The sequence below is a fragment of the Candoia aspera genome, chromosome 1 (assembly GCF_035149785.1).
Source record: "Candoia aspera isolate rCanAsp1 chromosome 1, rCanAsp1.hap2, whole genome shotgun sequence".
Classification (NCBI taxonomy): Eukaryota; Metazoa; Chordata; class Lepidosauria; order Squamata; family Boidae; genus Candoia; species Candoia aspera.
Genome location: NC_086153.1, coordinates 247984212 through 247999570, shown reverse-complemented (window position 1 = coordinate 247999570; position 15359 = coordinate 247984212). Strand labels below are relative to the sequence as shown.

Here is a 15359-nt window from a genome sequence, read left to right as displayed (position 1 = left end):
ATACTGGCCTTTAGTAAACATGGAACAACTTCGTGACTAATAATAGGATACATAAAAATGAAATATTTGTCAAGGCTTGATTTAATATTATATATTAGAGAAATGTTATATTAGAGGTCTATTAATGAGCTCTGATAACATAATAAAGATGATATAGAACACTTTTAAATGCTATCAGTAATATTGTGTTACTGCTCAAAGAGGAGGAGTAGAGAAAAGTTTGACTATTATGCATCAAGGTAGAAAAGGTAGCAGCAAATTTGGCTCTTCAAGAATGACATTTTGGAAGCATCCAGATACCATCACCGTCACTTGATCATCCTGCTTTATATATTTTATACATCATGATAAACTGGTACTGCAAGGCCAGTTTATGGAATGTAAAAGCAATGTAATTATCACAGGATAATTTTCAACAGATCTGCCAACTGTCATTCATGTTCTAGTAATATCCAGATTAGTCTGTATACTGTATATTGTCTATATGAGGCTACCATTGACAACAGTTCTGTATCACAATTCTTTCAGAATGCAACTGCTATTGAATTCTGCTACATTTCAAGTTCTGCTGCCTTGTGTGAGCCAGAACAAATTGTCTTCTTTAGGTTTTTTCCCCGGTGGATCTTTGAATTTATAATATTCTCCTTTCTCATTTACAATAATAGGGAGGGGATATTATCTATGGCAACTCCAGGGTTGGTGTAGCTGACAGGACCGGATTAGGTCCATTTGAGGGAATAGAATGGCTTTGGATCCAGTAGATCTAAAACTGACTCTTCCATGCCCCCACCCCAGAACACCCATTTTGTGGCTTCCTGCTGACTACTGCCGGAAGGAGAACTACCAGCAGATTTCCGCCTGCTTGAATGCAGTAAAGGCCTTCGCCATGGTTGGATCCCACCCCAGCAGTGCTCCTTGCTGACAGCAAAGGCCGATGGAAAACCACCAAGCTCCTAGCTCCCTCCAGCCATTAACGTTGCCAGTGGAGGACTTGTGCTCTCAGATAATAACTTTATGAATTTAAGATTCATAATTGAGAGTTGATAAGATTTTAGACTTGTGTCAGGTCAGAAACAGGGAAACTTTGTGAATAGATCAGCCTATTTTTAGATATGTTATATGTTAAATGTATCTCTAATTTTTGTATGTTGCTTTGTTAATAAAGATTTTTGTAAAAAGCATTTATTCTCTGAGGTCAGCATATTGACACTTAACAGTATTATAAATAAGATTAGCAATGCCTCCTCCCAAGAAAACACAAAACTAAATCAGAAGTTTAAAGAAAAACAAACCTATCTCTATATTAATAGAGTTAAAGAATATTTTCTTCCAACCCTGCTCCCCAGTATATTAGGATACAATCCTATGATCCCTAAGAAGATGTCTCAAGAATCATAGATACTGTAGGTTTTGCTACGAATGGATATGTAAGTTTGCATACGGACAGGAAAGAGAATTTCAAGTAACTCCTCTTGACATCCAGGGATGAACTTTACCAGTATAGTTGCTCCAACTCTGTTAGGGACTAAAAAGATCAAATGAGTGACAGATTACAGCAGAGTATGCATCTGCTGGATACAAAGCCCCTTATTTCTCAGCTGTCTTCCTGTAATTGGAGAAAGCTATGCCTGGAGCTGTTGTAGGTATCAAAAGAAAACAAATTTTTAAGGCAAAAGGTCACCTTCCTGCTTTATGTTTTACCAACATAAATTCAGCAGAGCTTTGGAAGTTGTTCTGCCATGAATTTTCTCTTCCTAAAGGATTTATCTGTTAATGTACTATGCAGTATGAAGGAATGAATTAAGGATGTGCATATCAGTCTAAATCAAATAAATATGGCATATTTTAAAAATCCAGAATTACAATTCCCTCTGATACTCATGTTACTGTATTTGCATACCTCTTTCACAATGTAGCCTTCTTTGCCCTGTGTGCAACTTTCTCTATAAAGTAAATTCCTTGTCCACAACTTTTGAATTAAGAAATATTTTGAGACAACAGTAGGAGATTCTGTGAAATGTACCTGTTCATGTTGCAATGGATTCCATTGGGGCAAATTTGGTAATTTTGATTGAAATTACAGTATTTCTGTGAGAAATTTACTGTAGGTCTGTATCATGAACGCTAAAAAAATCCTCTCCCCTTTAACCAAGGTAGCTTTGTGTTATTTTATTCATTTTATTTCTTGTAGATTGTCCTAACTGTGAAGAAGAACATTTTGAAAAGGAAATTAAAAGTAGTCAGAGCAACAGGTAATCTATAAGGCTCATTTCAAGAAATGAATAATTTTTTTCCACTTAGAAAGTATGTAAATTGGGACTAATGAGATAATGGAAATAATCCAGATAGAATGAAGCAATTCCAGGTGAGAGAAATATCTGGAACAAATTTTTTGCTAACTGTTATTAAAAAAAATTAATCCAAAATACACAGTGTTCTGTAAAACTGCAGATGTGAATACTAAAATATCTAGCTATTATGCTAAAGTAGTTCCATACCTTATAAGATAGGAGTGGCATAGATGTTTTGATACATCAGATTTAAAGGAATTATACTGTATATTCCTGCAGAAATTATAATACGATACTATAATTACACAATATCAATTTTCACTCTAGTTTACTTGATTTTGAAACAATTTTATATGTCCTCTCAAATCAGTTATTTCCTTTATATGCATCATAAGAAATCATAATATCTAATACATTTATAGTCTTTTTTTCTAAAAGGCTTAAGTATTCATAGACATCATCCCAAAATTACCAACATATAAGGAGTCAGTATAGAAATTATTTGTGGAAATGTGCAGTCTACTCTTGTATATGAGAATCTATTGATTCTAAAGTATAAAGTAAAAATTACATTCTGGAAATGTCAGATTAATTAATAAAAGCAATTTTAAAACATTTTAATTTTTTTAATTTTTTAATTTTTAAAATATCATTACTGATTTAAAGGATATCTGTCTATCCATCCATCCATCCATCCATCCGTCCATTTTAAAATATTTGCCAAATTGTATGACAATGGTAAAGATAACATTGAGGCATGATCCACAGGACTGATAAAGTTGATCCACTATTTAACACATTTTAGAGTTTGTGCCAAAGAAATGAAAATCCCTTATGTGCGATTGGAACGATTGAAAATATGCACATCAGAATCTGGAGAGCTTCCAATATTTAAATTGCAGCCACAGAAGAGTACACATGATGGAACGTTTCTGCTGATTATTGAATGTGGTACTCAGTCTTCAAGCATGGCTATTAAGGTAAATCCAGTTCATCTGCCCTAACTGCTGATTGTTTCTTCCATTCTATTCAGATGCATATAGTAACATTCACTGATGACCATGATCAGTGAATTGACTACAGTGATATACTTGGGGCCAAAGTATAGGGACAGCTAAGGTTCATAATCAGAGCCTTCAAAGTTTTAATGCTTAAGAAGTGACATTAAAATTGGGCATGAGGGTACCCTTTTCCAGCAAGCCATTTTTCTGACCTAAATATATACCCCCAAATATCAGAATGAATATCCAAACAGGGGGGAAATGTTAAAAAACAAATGCTGCATGTAGGTCTAAACCTGGAAGTCTTCCATTAGAAGCTGTGATGTTTTTGGAAGGGTAGGTGCTGACAAATGGAAGCAGTATACAGTAGCATACTACATAAGAAAGTAATGAGTTTCCAATCTTTGTGTACCAAATGTTGAAAGTCTTAATTGCATTTGTGTCAAGGATTGCCTTGTGGAAGTGAAATATATGACTATTAATTTTCTGCATGCGCACTGTGCTGGAGCATATGGCACACAATGACTTTGCTTGTTGGAAGCCAGCAAAGAAGGTCACAAATGGCAATCATGTGACTGTGGGACACTGCAGCGTCATAATTGTGAGCCAGTTGCCAAGCACAGTTAAGTGGCTGGTGACTCTGAAGACTTGTAGAACCTGAACATTATTGTATTTACTTATTTTATTTTATTTTATTTTATTTCATTTATTATTCAAATTTAATTACCGCCCATCTCCCGCAAGAGAGGGACTCTGGGCGGTTTATTATATCCCCATCCACTGATCTGCTATTTTCTTTAAGAAGCTGTGCCTGCTATGCCATGGAAGAAATAAAATTAATATACATTAATTTATAGATTTTATTCTGGTGTGGTCTATCTGTTCAGTTGTGTCTGACTCTCAGTCACTTTGTGGATCAATGCTCTCCATGCCTTTCTATCTCTTACAGCTTCAATTTTATTCTATTTTAAGTAATATCATTCTTGAGGATCATGTAAAGCAATGGCTTTGCTTGCAGGAATTCTGGGAAGTGGTGAACAATTATATATGCATCTCAGTTTGTTGTGCTTATATTTCAAAAGTAATACAAATAGTCCTTGCTTAACATCCACTCATTCAGCGACCATTCAAAGTTACTACCGCGCTGAACGAGGGGGACTTATGATGGGTCCTTGTAGTTGTGGCCATTGCAGCGTCTCTGCAGTTACGTGATTGCGATTTGGGCACTTGGCAACTGGCTTGCAATTATGATGCTGCAGTGTCCCACAGTCACATAATTGCCATTTGTGACCTTCTTTGCTGGCTTCCAACAAGCAAAGTCAATGGGGAAGCCGACAGGAGCAATTACCATCAGTAAGGGAGGACTACCTGTAGTGTCTCTGTGAAGTCAATTGGTCCCTGACAAACACAGTTAATCTTTGAACTGCCTATGCTTTCTATGACCTAGAAATTCTAGAAAGTGTATTTTTGTAAAGACAAATACTAAAGATATTCACTTATCATACAATTTAGCCTAAATTAAGTGCTTTTCAAAACAATGTGATATATGGAGAAATTATACTCTTCTGGCCTAATATTGAATTCACTGCTACAGAGATTAGATATCCATCCAGCTAACTCACTGGAAGTTTGTTTTTAAATGTATTGTTTATAAATTAAAGATATTTATATATCACTCCTCATCATAAACAATTCTGAACAGTTGGGAGGAAAGAGTTGGTAACTAGGAATTTAGTACTTGCCAAGAAAATTCCTTAGATCTTACATGACCAACCAATTCAAAACTGATCAATCATCTCACTTTAAATTGATGGATTACATGTGATTTCTATTACCAAAAATTCAGTTTCTAGATGCTAGTGATATTTGAAGGATTTGGGGTTTTTTTATGAGTGAGAATATGCAGTTTAACAAGTAAAGCTGTCGGCTACTATCCTATTTAGAAACATGGAAAATCTTGCCATAAAATAAAGCTTTAGAGCCTCAGTGGCTACAAGAGTCATAATTAAAAGAAAATACAGTAGCATCTTCAGCAAAGGATCGTTACCTTGTCGTGGTGCTGGAGCTTGAGCACCTCAATGATGCCATGAGCTAACCGTGAAGGGCCACCCAAGATGGGAAGGTCATGACAGAGAGGTCAGACTAAATGCGATCCCTGGGGAAGGTAATGGCAACCCACCCCAGTATTCTTGCCGTGAAAATTAAATGGATCAGTACAACCAGAGATATGTCGGTATACCATCGGAAGATGAGACCCCCAGGTCGGAAGATGGTCAAAATGCTACTGGGGAGGAACAGAGGATGAGTTCAACTAGCCCCAGACATGATGACGCAGCTAACTCAAAGCCAAAAGGACGGCTAGCGGCCGACGGTGCTGGTGGTGAATGGCGAATCCGATGTTCTAAGGATCAACACACCATTGGAACCTGGAATGTAAGATCTATGAGCCAGGGCAAATTGGATGTGGTTATTGGTGAGATGTCAAGATTAAAGATAGACATTCTGGGCATCAGTGAACTGAAATGGACTGGAATGGCCCACTTCGCATCAAATGACCACCAGATCTACTACTGTGGACAAGAGGACCACAGAAGAAATGGAGTAGCCTTCATAATTAATAGTAAAGTGGCTAAAGCAGTGCTTGGATACAATCCAAAAAACGATAGAATGATCTCAATTCGAATTCAGGGCAAGCCATCTAACATCACAGTGATCCAAATATACGCCCCAACCACAGATGCTGAAGAAGCTGAAGTAGAGCAGTTCTATGAGGATCTGCAGCACCTACTGGACAACACGCCTAAAAGAGATGTTATTTTCATCACAGGAGACTGGAATGCTAAGGTGGGCAGTCAAATGACACCTGGAATTACAGGTAAGCATGGCCTGGGAGAACAAAACGAAGCAGGGCATAGGCTGATAGAATTTTGCCAAGACAACTCACTCTGCATAACAAACACTCTCTTCCAACAACCTAAGAGACGGCTTTATACATGGACTTCACCAGATGGACAACACCGAAATCAGATTGACTACATTCTTTGCAGCCAAAGGTGGCGGACATCTGTACAGTCGGTAAAAACAAGGCCTGGAGCTGACTGTAGTTCAGATCACGAACTTCTTCTTGCACAATTTAGGATCAGACTAAAGAGATTAGGGAAGACCCACAGATCAGCTAGATATGAGCTCACTAATATTCCTAAGGAATATGCAGTGGAGGTGAAGAATAGATTTAAGGGACTGGACTTAGTAGATAGGGTCCCGGAAGAACTCTGGACAGAAGTTGGGAGCATTGTTCAGGAGGCAGCAACAAAATACATCCCAAAGAAAGAGAAAACCAAGAAGGCAAAATGGCTGTCTGCTGAGACACTAGAAGTAGCCCAAGAAAGAAGGAAAGCAAAAGGCAACAGTGATAGGGGGAGATATGCCCAATTAAATGCACAATTCCAGAGTTTAGCCAGAAGAGATAAGGAATTATTTTTAAACAAGTAATGTGTGGAAGTGGAAGAAGACAATGGAATAGGAAGGACAAGAGACCTCTTCCAGAAAATTAGAACCATCGGAGGTAAATTCCAGGCCAAAATGGGTATGATCAAAAACAAAGATGGCAAGGACCTAACAGAAGAAGAAGAGATCAAGAAAAGGTGGCAAGAATATACAGAAGACCTGTATAGGAAGGATAACAATATTGGGGATAGCTTTGATGGTGTGGTCAGTGAGCTAGAGCCAGAGATCCTGAAGAGTGAGGTTGAATGGGCCTTAAGAAGCATTGCTAATAACAAGGCAGCAGGAGATGACGGCATCCCAGCTGAACTGTTCAAAATCTTGCAAGATGCTGCTGTCAAGGTAATGCATGCTATATGCCAGCAAATTTGGAAAACACAAGAATGGCCATCAGACTGGAAAAAATCAACTTATATCCCCATACCAAAAAAGGGAAATACTAAAGAATGTTCAAACTATCGAACAGTGGCACTCATTTCACATGCCAGTAAGGTAATGCTCAAGATCCTGCAAGGTAGACTTCAGCAGTTCATGGAGCGAGAATTGCCAGATGTACAAGCTGGGTTTAGAAAAGGCAGAGGAACTAGGGACTAAATTGCCAATATCCGCTGGATAATGGAAAAAGCCAGGGAGTTTCAGAAAAACATCTATTTCTGTTTGATTGACTATTCTAAAGCCTTTGACTGTGTGGATCATAACAAATTGTGGCAAGATCTTAGTGGTATGGGGATACCAAGTCATCTTGTATGCCTCCTGAAGAATCTGTATAACGACCAAGTAGCAACAGTAAGAACAGACCACGGAACATCGGACTGGTTTAAGATTGGGAAAGGAGTATGGCAGGGTTGTATACTCTCACCCTACCTATTCAACTTGTACGCAGAACACATCATGCGACATGCTGGGCTTGAGGAATCCAAGGCTGGAGTTAAAATTGCTGGAAGAAAGATTAACAGTCTCAGATATGCAGATGATACCACTTTGATGGCTGAAAGCGAAGAGGAACTGAGGAGCCTTATGATGAAGGTGAAAGAAGAAAGTGCAAAAGCTGGCTTGCAGCTAAACCTCAAAAAAAACAAGATTATGGCAACCAGCCTGATTGATAACTGGCAAATAGAGGGAGAAAATGTAGAAGCAATGAAAGACTTTGAATTTCTAGGTGCGAAGATTACTGCAGATGCTGACTGCAGTCAGGAAATCAGAAGACGCTTAATCCTTGGGAGAAGAGCAATGACAAATCTCGATAAAATAGTCAAGAGCAGAGACATCACACTGACAACAAAGGTCCGCATAGTTAAAGCAATTGTGTTCCCCGTAGTAACATATGGCTGCGAGAGCTGGACCATAAGAAAGGCTGAGAGAAGGAAGATCGATGCTTTTGAACTGTGGTGTTGGAGGAAAATTCTGAGAGTGCCTTGGACTGCAAGAAGATCAAACCAGTCCAACCTCCAGGATCCTCCCTCCACTGCTCACTTGAGGGAATGATATTAAAGGCAAAACTGAAGTACTTCGGCCACATAATGAGAAGACAGGACACCCTGGAGAAGATGCTGATGCTAGGGAGAGTGGAGGGCAAAAGGAAGAGGGGCTGACCTAGGGCAAGGTGGATGGATGATATTCTAGAGGTGACGGACTCGTCCCTGGGGGAGCTGGGGGTGTTGACGACCGACAGGAAGCTCTGGCGTGGGCTGGTCCATGAAGTCACGAAGAGTCGGAAGCGACTAAACGAATAAACAACAACACAGTAGCATCAGTGGGTTGTAGCTGTTATTGCCCAGAGTGAAGTTTGAAACTTGGATCAACCTATGGGTATGCGCCTGTTTCCTCTCCCTTCTGCGCCTGCTTATTGTCCCCCCCCATTGCCTCTTTAGATGGAGGCCTCTTTAGATCAGCATGCAAAGCAGTGCTGGAGGCTGCAGAGAGAAGGAACAAATGGGCAGATAATGCAGTTCTCCCCCCTCCCCCTTTCATCTATTAGGGAGCCTTCATTGAATCTTTCTTCCCTCCTCAAATGGAAGGAACATTTTTTCATGAACAGGACAGTTTGGTTACAAGGAAGTGTTTATATGTATGTCTTATTAGGTGTACTTCCATTCAGGTGCAAACATTTCAGCTTCATAATTAGCTGGTGACTATGTTGGTTAGATCTGGGAAAAATCAATGAATTATATAATGAATGTTAACTGGAGATTAGATAATATAGTTGAAATCTCAGGAGAACTCCCCAATATCCAGTCTTCAAAAGAAACTTAATATATTTGCTATAGGAAAGCTGCTTTCTCATAGACACGTATGTACTACATTTAAGCTTCTGCAGTATACCAAGCACTTTTTGTGACAAAGTTTTCACTTTACATCCCAGGTCAATCAAGGACATTCCTCTGAAAGAGTAACTCCTAAACCTGGAGGAAACCTGGAGAAAAGTAGGATCCTCACAAGCCAACTGACTGAACAGGTGTTACTTCCTTCAGGAGATCACAGGCTCAGTAATAGCATGAAAAAGTCTGGGCTTCCTCAGGAAGAACACCCCATTGAGAATGAAGACTTTTGTGCTGTTTGTCTGAATGGAGGAGAACTTTTGTGTTGTGATTACTGCCCAAAGGTGTTTCATCTCTCATGCCATGTTCCTGCATTGCTTAGCTTTCCTGTGTGAGTATACCAGAAATAGGAGTATCTGTTCTCTTTCAGGGCTAAATCTTTGCAAGTGGGCTAGTATAGAACCTCTGTCCTCAGACTGATGTGTTACTTTCAGTGCTTCTTTCCTTATAATTCTGTTTGTTTTGGAATCTTGAATAAACAAGAACTTAATAAAAGTTAAGCTTGGATTATATAAAAACCTGTTACAGAGTGAAAGTTTCCAATGGAAATTTTGCTTGTGAGGAGAAGCAAGGCAAACATTGAAGATAACTAGTTGGACAAACATCAAAAAGACTTTTGTGTATGTCTGAGTATTTTTTCATATTATTACAATCTAACTTTCTACAAACATGAAGTATGTTTGAAAAACATCATAGCTTTTGTTCTTTGCTCCTGATGTTTGTGAATTCCATTTTTGTCTCTGCCCTGTCTTATGTTATTAAACTTGTTAATTCCCAAAGAATGTATAGTCTATATAGATTTCTGCAGTATCAACTGCAATGGGATTTTTCTGCCAGAGGCAATGAGTAAATGAAAATTCTTCCCTAATTTAGCATTTCAGATTTTAAAAAATCAAGAATTTCTTAGACAATGTCTTAACCAACATTCTGTTAGATTATCCCTTGCACTTTAATTTCTTGATCTACATGATGACTCAACGATGCATGTTCTTTTTGTGCTGCAGAGGTGAATGGGTGTGCACACTTTGTCTCAATGTGGAAAAATCGGAGGTAGTCTATGACTGCGAGAACACACGATTTGACTACAGTAATGCACTCATGCGAGCAAGACCAGTTTATGGCCTTGATGAATATGACCAAAAGGTAAATTCAGGTAGCAATATTAATGATAAATCTGTCTTCTTTGCCAATAATGTGCATTGCCTATTCGGTAAGTTTACATGTCCCAGAAAACAACATTGAAAGAGTTTTTTTAAGAACTGGGCAGAACCAAGGTCTAAGATGTGACTTACAGTAGGACTTGGACTGAATTTTACCTAGATTAGTTAAACAGTTTTTAAATTATGTTGACTTCCCTCTCTCTTGTGAAATGAAATGGGAATAAGGAAAATATGTACATGTTGCTTTTATCATGTACTAATCTTTAACTGGGAATGTATTTATTTATTTAAATGACATATATAGCTGCCTATCTCAGAACAGTGGTTCCGGATGGTGTACAAAGATTAAAACGCAAACCACAACATATAATCCATAGTGCCCAAGATTTAAGCAATAACCCCAATCACAAAGAAGTGCACCAACAGTGCAGAGCTTGCCTAACCTCCTGGGCTGAATACCTGGAGAAACAACCAGGTCTCCAGCACCTTGCAAAAGGCTAACAGGATCAGGGCCATCCCATGTAGAATGTGTTACAGTAATCTAACTGTATTACTGTATTGTGCTGAATTGTACTATAGATATTATGTCTAAACAATAGAGGTGAAACATGGGCAAACAGTTAAAAAGAACCCATGGAATTTTGTTTTTATATACGGTAACAACAGCAAGGCTTTTATATGCCTAAAGGTGGAAAGATTTGATATTACCCAAAAAGGAAGAATGGATGGTAAAGTTGATGGAGTTGGCTGAGATGGCGAAACTGACAGTTTTGATTAGAGAAGAGACACTGACTAATGCTACCTGGAAACCCATTTTGGACTTTTTGTGTGAAATAGAAAAAAAACGAAATTATGGTATCTGGATTGATTATTAGAAATAATAATGGACAATAGAATTAATGAAAGCTATGTTGTAAACTTCCTGCCAACCTAGCAGTTCGAAAACATGCAAATGTGAGTAGATTAATAGGTACCGCTTCGGCGGGCAGGTAACAGTGTTCCATTTAATCATGCCGGCCACATGACCACGGAAGTGTCTACAGACAAATGCCGGCTCTTCGGCTTTGAAACGGAGATGAGCACCGCCCCCTAGAGCCAAACACGACTGGACTTAATGTCAAGGGAAACCTTTACCTTTACCTATGTTGTAAACTTAGAGTAAGAGTTTAATGTAAATATATACATGTATCTGTAGTAATGAAAGTTGGGAGTTACAATATAAGTTAAACAGTGGAAGCTAGCCAAGAGTTTGTTTTCAGCTGCATGTAGATCAACCTGATTTAGAATTACGGTATGGGAATATTAAGAAATAGAAATATCAATGTAAAAACTCTGACTGAAGCCGAACACAATACAGATGTTTACACAGCCATGTTATATACATAAGATAATTGTAGATTTATATTTTATAGAAGTGTGAAAAACTGGTGCTTTCACTGTTCTGCAATAGCTTGAGCCTTCCATTCCATGAACCAGTCAGCCCCCTGGTAAGTACACAGAATGGAATAACTTCTTTGGGCAGTATGACTTTATCAATCCATTATTTCCTTTTTTCCCCCAGTGTGCAGCCTTTCTTGCCTTTGCCTTGCCTTCTACAGTGAAAATGCTTTTATCAATTAAATGAGCAGAACTATTTCAACAAAACTGCCAATTATGGTAGAAATTGATCTAATTTTGTAGTTGAGTCAGTAGATTTGTAAATATATATATATGCAGAAAAATGTGAAGTCAATGGACTTCCAAATCCTGTTGCAGCTTTCTTTTCATATACTGTATGGACGAAGCTGGAGGGGAAGGTGGTACAACATGCTCTTCAATATTGACATGAGTACAGTAGTGGGACAGTAAATTTGATGACCTCTATAAATTCTGCCTACCTGGGGAATAATCGCTTTATTGTTTATGCTAGAATTTATTTAAGGCAGGCTCTTTTGAAAGGAAAAAGAATTGCTATGTTAGACAATTGGGTATAATTCAATTTCTTTACTATAATATATTAAATAAGTAATAAGGACCATGCATACTTTTCACTTTTTTGTAATTGTTGCACAAGCAGCACATGATCGATCATTCACAGCAAAGGCTAATCTTGCTAATGAGCCATGCCAACCAATCTGCCAGCCCAGAAAAAGCAAGTGGTCATAGCAAGGGTGGTAGGCTCTTCATTCTATACTTTGAAATATCTGATAATAATAGTTTTGAAATAGTTTTTGAAAGTTTTTATCCCTTAGTTGGCATAAGACATTCTTTACATTGGTTCAGCACAATGTCTCTGTTAGCTCTTTGCTGAAGAGTTTTGAGGTTGCTATTCTTTTTCTCATCCCTGCTATCTTTCTTAAAGAGGTGCAGAGGGAATGTTTTAAAAAATTAATATTTAAAAAATATTTGGTCTAGTGGTTAAGGCAACAGGCTAGGAACCAGGAGACTGTGAGTTCTAGTCCCGCCTTAGGCCTGAAAGCCAGCTGGGTGGCCTTGGGCCAGTTGCTCTCCCTCAGCCCAACTCACCTCCCAGGGTGGTTGTTGTGGGGAAAATAGGAGGAGGAAGGAGTATTAGGTATGTTCACTGCCTTGAGTTATTTATAAAAATAGTAAAGGCGGGATAGAAAATAAAAAATAAATATACAGCTGAAACTTTACATGTTTAATGTTGTCAAAAGCATAAACTTACTAGTTCTTCTGGGTCCTTTAGATTAAGCGTGGCCACTCTCCTTAAAAGTAGGAAGCATGGCCAGGACAAAGTTAAACTGAACTTTATTCCATTGAAATTGTGTATACCTTGAATTAAAATTCATTGAATTAGGGTTAGGGTCATTGAATTAGACTCTGGAGTCATGTATTTAATAATTTTACCCTTCTCTCACAATACGAATTAGTTTCAAAACAAGACACCACCTTGAGCTCCTCATCAAAGGTGGAATCTCACTATAACATATACATAAGTAATGGGATCCTATAGGGATCAGAGAAACTCAGGGGTTTTTATTAAATTTTATTTGCAGTCCTGGTACTTATTGCCTTGTATGAAAGATGAAGGAAATATTTGCTTTCTGAACAATTTATCAGCATCATGGGTTTTATCGAATATCATGCTAATGGGATTCTTTACAGGCTCGTCATTATTATCAGATCATCAAGAAGCCCATGGACTTGTCCACCATTCGGAAAAAACTTCAGAAAAAAGACAAACTGCATTACTCCTCTTCAGATGAGCTGGTGGCAGATGTGCGCCTTATGTTTTGGAACTGTGCAACATTCAACTATGTAAGTTCTATTATTCCAGAATACAGCACACATTTATACCCATGAAGGTCATGGCTATTTTTTTTTCTGTGAATATTTTTATATGAGTTTTTAAATGAGATTCTAGATAAAGAAAATACGGAGGTGACTGGAGGTAAGAGAAGAAAAGATGCATATAGAACACACACTGGTAGTAATTCTGGCTTGAATATCTTAATTTTGAAAAGTATAATTCAAAATAATTTTAGGGAAAGTAAAGGAGAAAGGAGTGGTTTGATTCTGTGTTATTTGCTGGAATGATGTGCCCATCTGCAGGTCCCACTGCTTTGAAAGAAAAAAAATCAAAGTGCAAAAAATGAGGGGACAAGTATCTAATGTATTGTCTTAGACTTTATGGTTGTCATGGCTGAAGCAAATTGTAATTTGTTGTCATCTTCTCTTGCCCTCATCTGTTTTTTTATTCCAGTTGTAATGCATCTGGAAAACCTGCCATTCAACTCTAGGGCATTGGAGACTATTCTGCCTTTAGATGTTTGCTAACTTTCAGACTATTGAGTTTGGCAACAGAAACAAGGAATCTAGAAAAATGATTAAATCTGTGCTCTGTTTTAGTGTACAGGTTCCATTCATTTCCTAGGTTAACATGAATCTACCCTTCTTATCACCATTTTGATGTACCGATCATTCAAAATTATATTCAATATATACATTATATAATAATAATAATAATTTATTAAATTTATATGCTACCCAACTCCCAATGACTCTGGGCACATTATATGTAATGTGTGGCATTATTTATTTTGACATGCTACTGCCTTTGACCTTCCTTCTCCTCTTCCTCCTAATTCTATATTGAAATTAATCTCCTTGCTTTATTTACGTAGCTGTAAAGTGACTTAGTTTTATAAAACAAATACCCTTAATAGATAAAATAATAAAGGCTCATTGCCCTGAACAACATTATGACCTAATTAATTATGGAGTTTCTTTTGCAGCCTGATTCAGAAGTTGCTGAGGCTGGGAGGTGCCTGGAAATATTCTTTGAAAGCAAGCTCAAGGAAATTTATCCAGAGAAGCAGTTCCCCTTGGTGCAACAAGATGATTCTGATTTAGAGGAGGTGGAGCATGAGAATAGTCAAGCAACTCCCAAAGGATTCCACTGGCCTTCATATAGGCAAGAGTGCATCCAGCCTAAAAGACGACGACGGCATGCTGTAAGAATTCAAGAGCAAACTCCTGTCATATCTAAATGGCCACAAAGCTAATTCTGTTCAAAACTGTTGGTACAGAGAATTAACCTTGTACTTGGAATATATTCCCTCCTTAGGGTGAGGGTGCTCCTTTCTATATATTCTCATAATGGACTTCAGTATTCAGGCACACCCGCATGCCAAATGTAAGAGAGCGTGCAATAATTATGGAAAAGATGAGATGCCTTTGTAATTCATTTGTGTGTTTCCCTTTCTGCACAGGAAAATGAAAAACCTAAAAGACCCGTGTTTTGGCCAGCTAAAGGTCTCTCTCAGGTATGACTTCTGGAGTGTTGCTTGGTATGCTATGAACCACCACCACAACAAAAACAACAACAAAAATCAAAGGAACTGACTGTGTAAGAGGAGTTAGAAAATGTTTATTTAAATGCTTAATATGAATTTCAGACTGATTGATTGATTGACCTTATTTCTGTGTAGGGAGGTTACATGCTAAACATTAATGTATTTTAAAGGGTAGCCTCCCAGTTATCTGTTATGTTTAATGATTTGCATTTACACAGAAGTTTCAATCATGAAATGGTGATTAGTAATAAAAATAGAAGATTTGGTATGCTATTCTTAAAACTAT

At 37.9% G+C, this 15359-nt stretch overlaps 1 protein-coding gene across 1 annotated transcript in view; it reads left to right on the top strand.

The window, feature by feature from the left end:
* The window catches only part of TRIM66 (tripartite motif containing 66), a 61668-nt gene extending 46619 nt beyond the window's left edge, over positions 1–15049 (top strand). The window contains exons 12-19 of the mRNA XM_063317916.1: positions 2192–2252; positions 3097–3271; positions 9159–9445; positions 10119–10257; positions 11687–11761; positions 13383–13535; positions 14513–14731; positions 14990–15049. Of these exons, the coding sequence (XP_063173986.1) occupies positions 2192–2252; positions 3097–3271; positions 9159–9445; positions 10119–10257; positions 11687–11761; positions 13383–13535; positions 14513–14731; positions 14990–15049 (1169 nt within the window). The remainder of the gene's footprint in view (positions 1–2191; positions 2253–3096; positions 3272–9158; positions 9446–10118; positions 10258–11686; positions 11762–13382; positions 13536–14512; positions 14732–14989) is intronic.
* Positions 15050–15359: the final 310 nt, after the last annotated feature.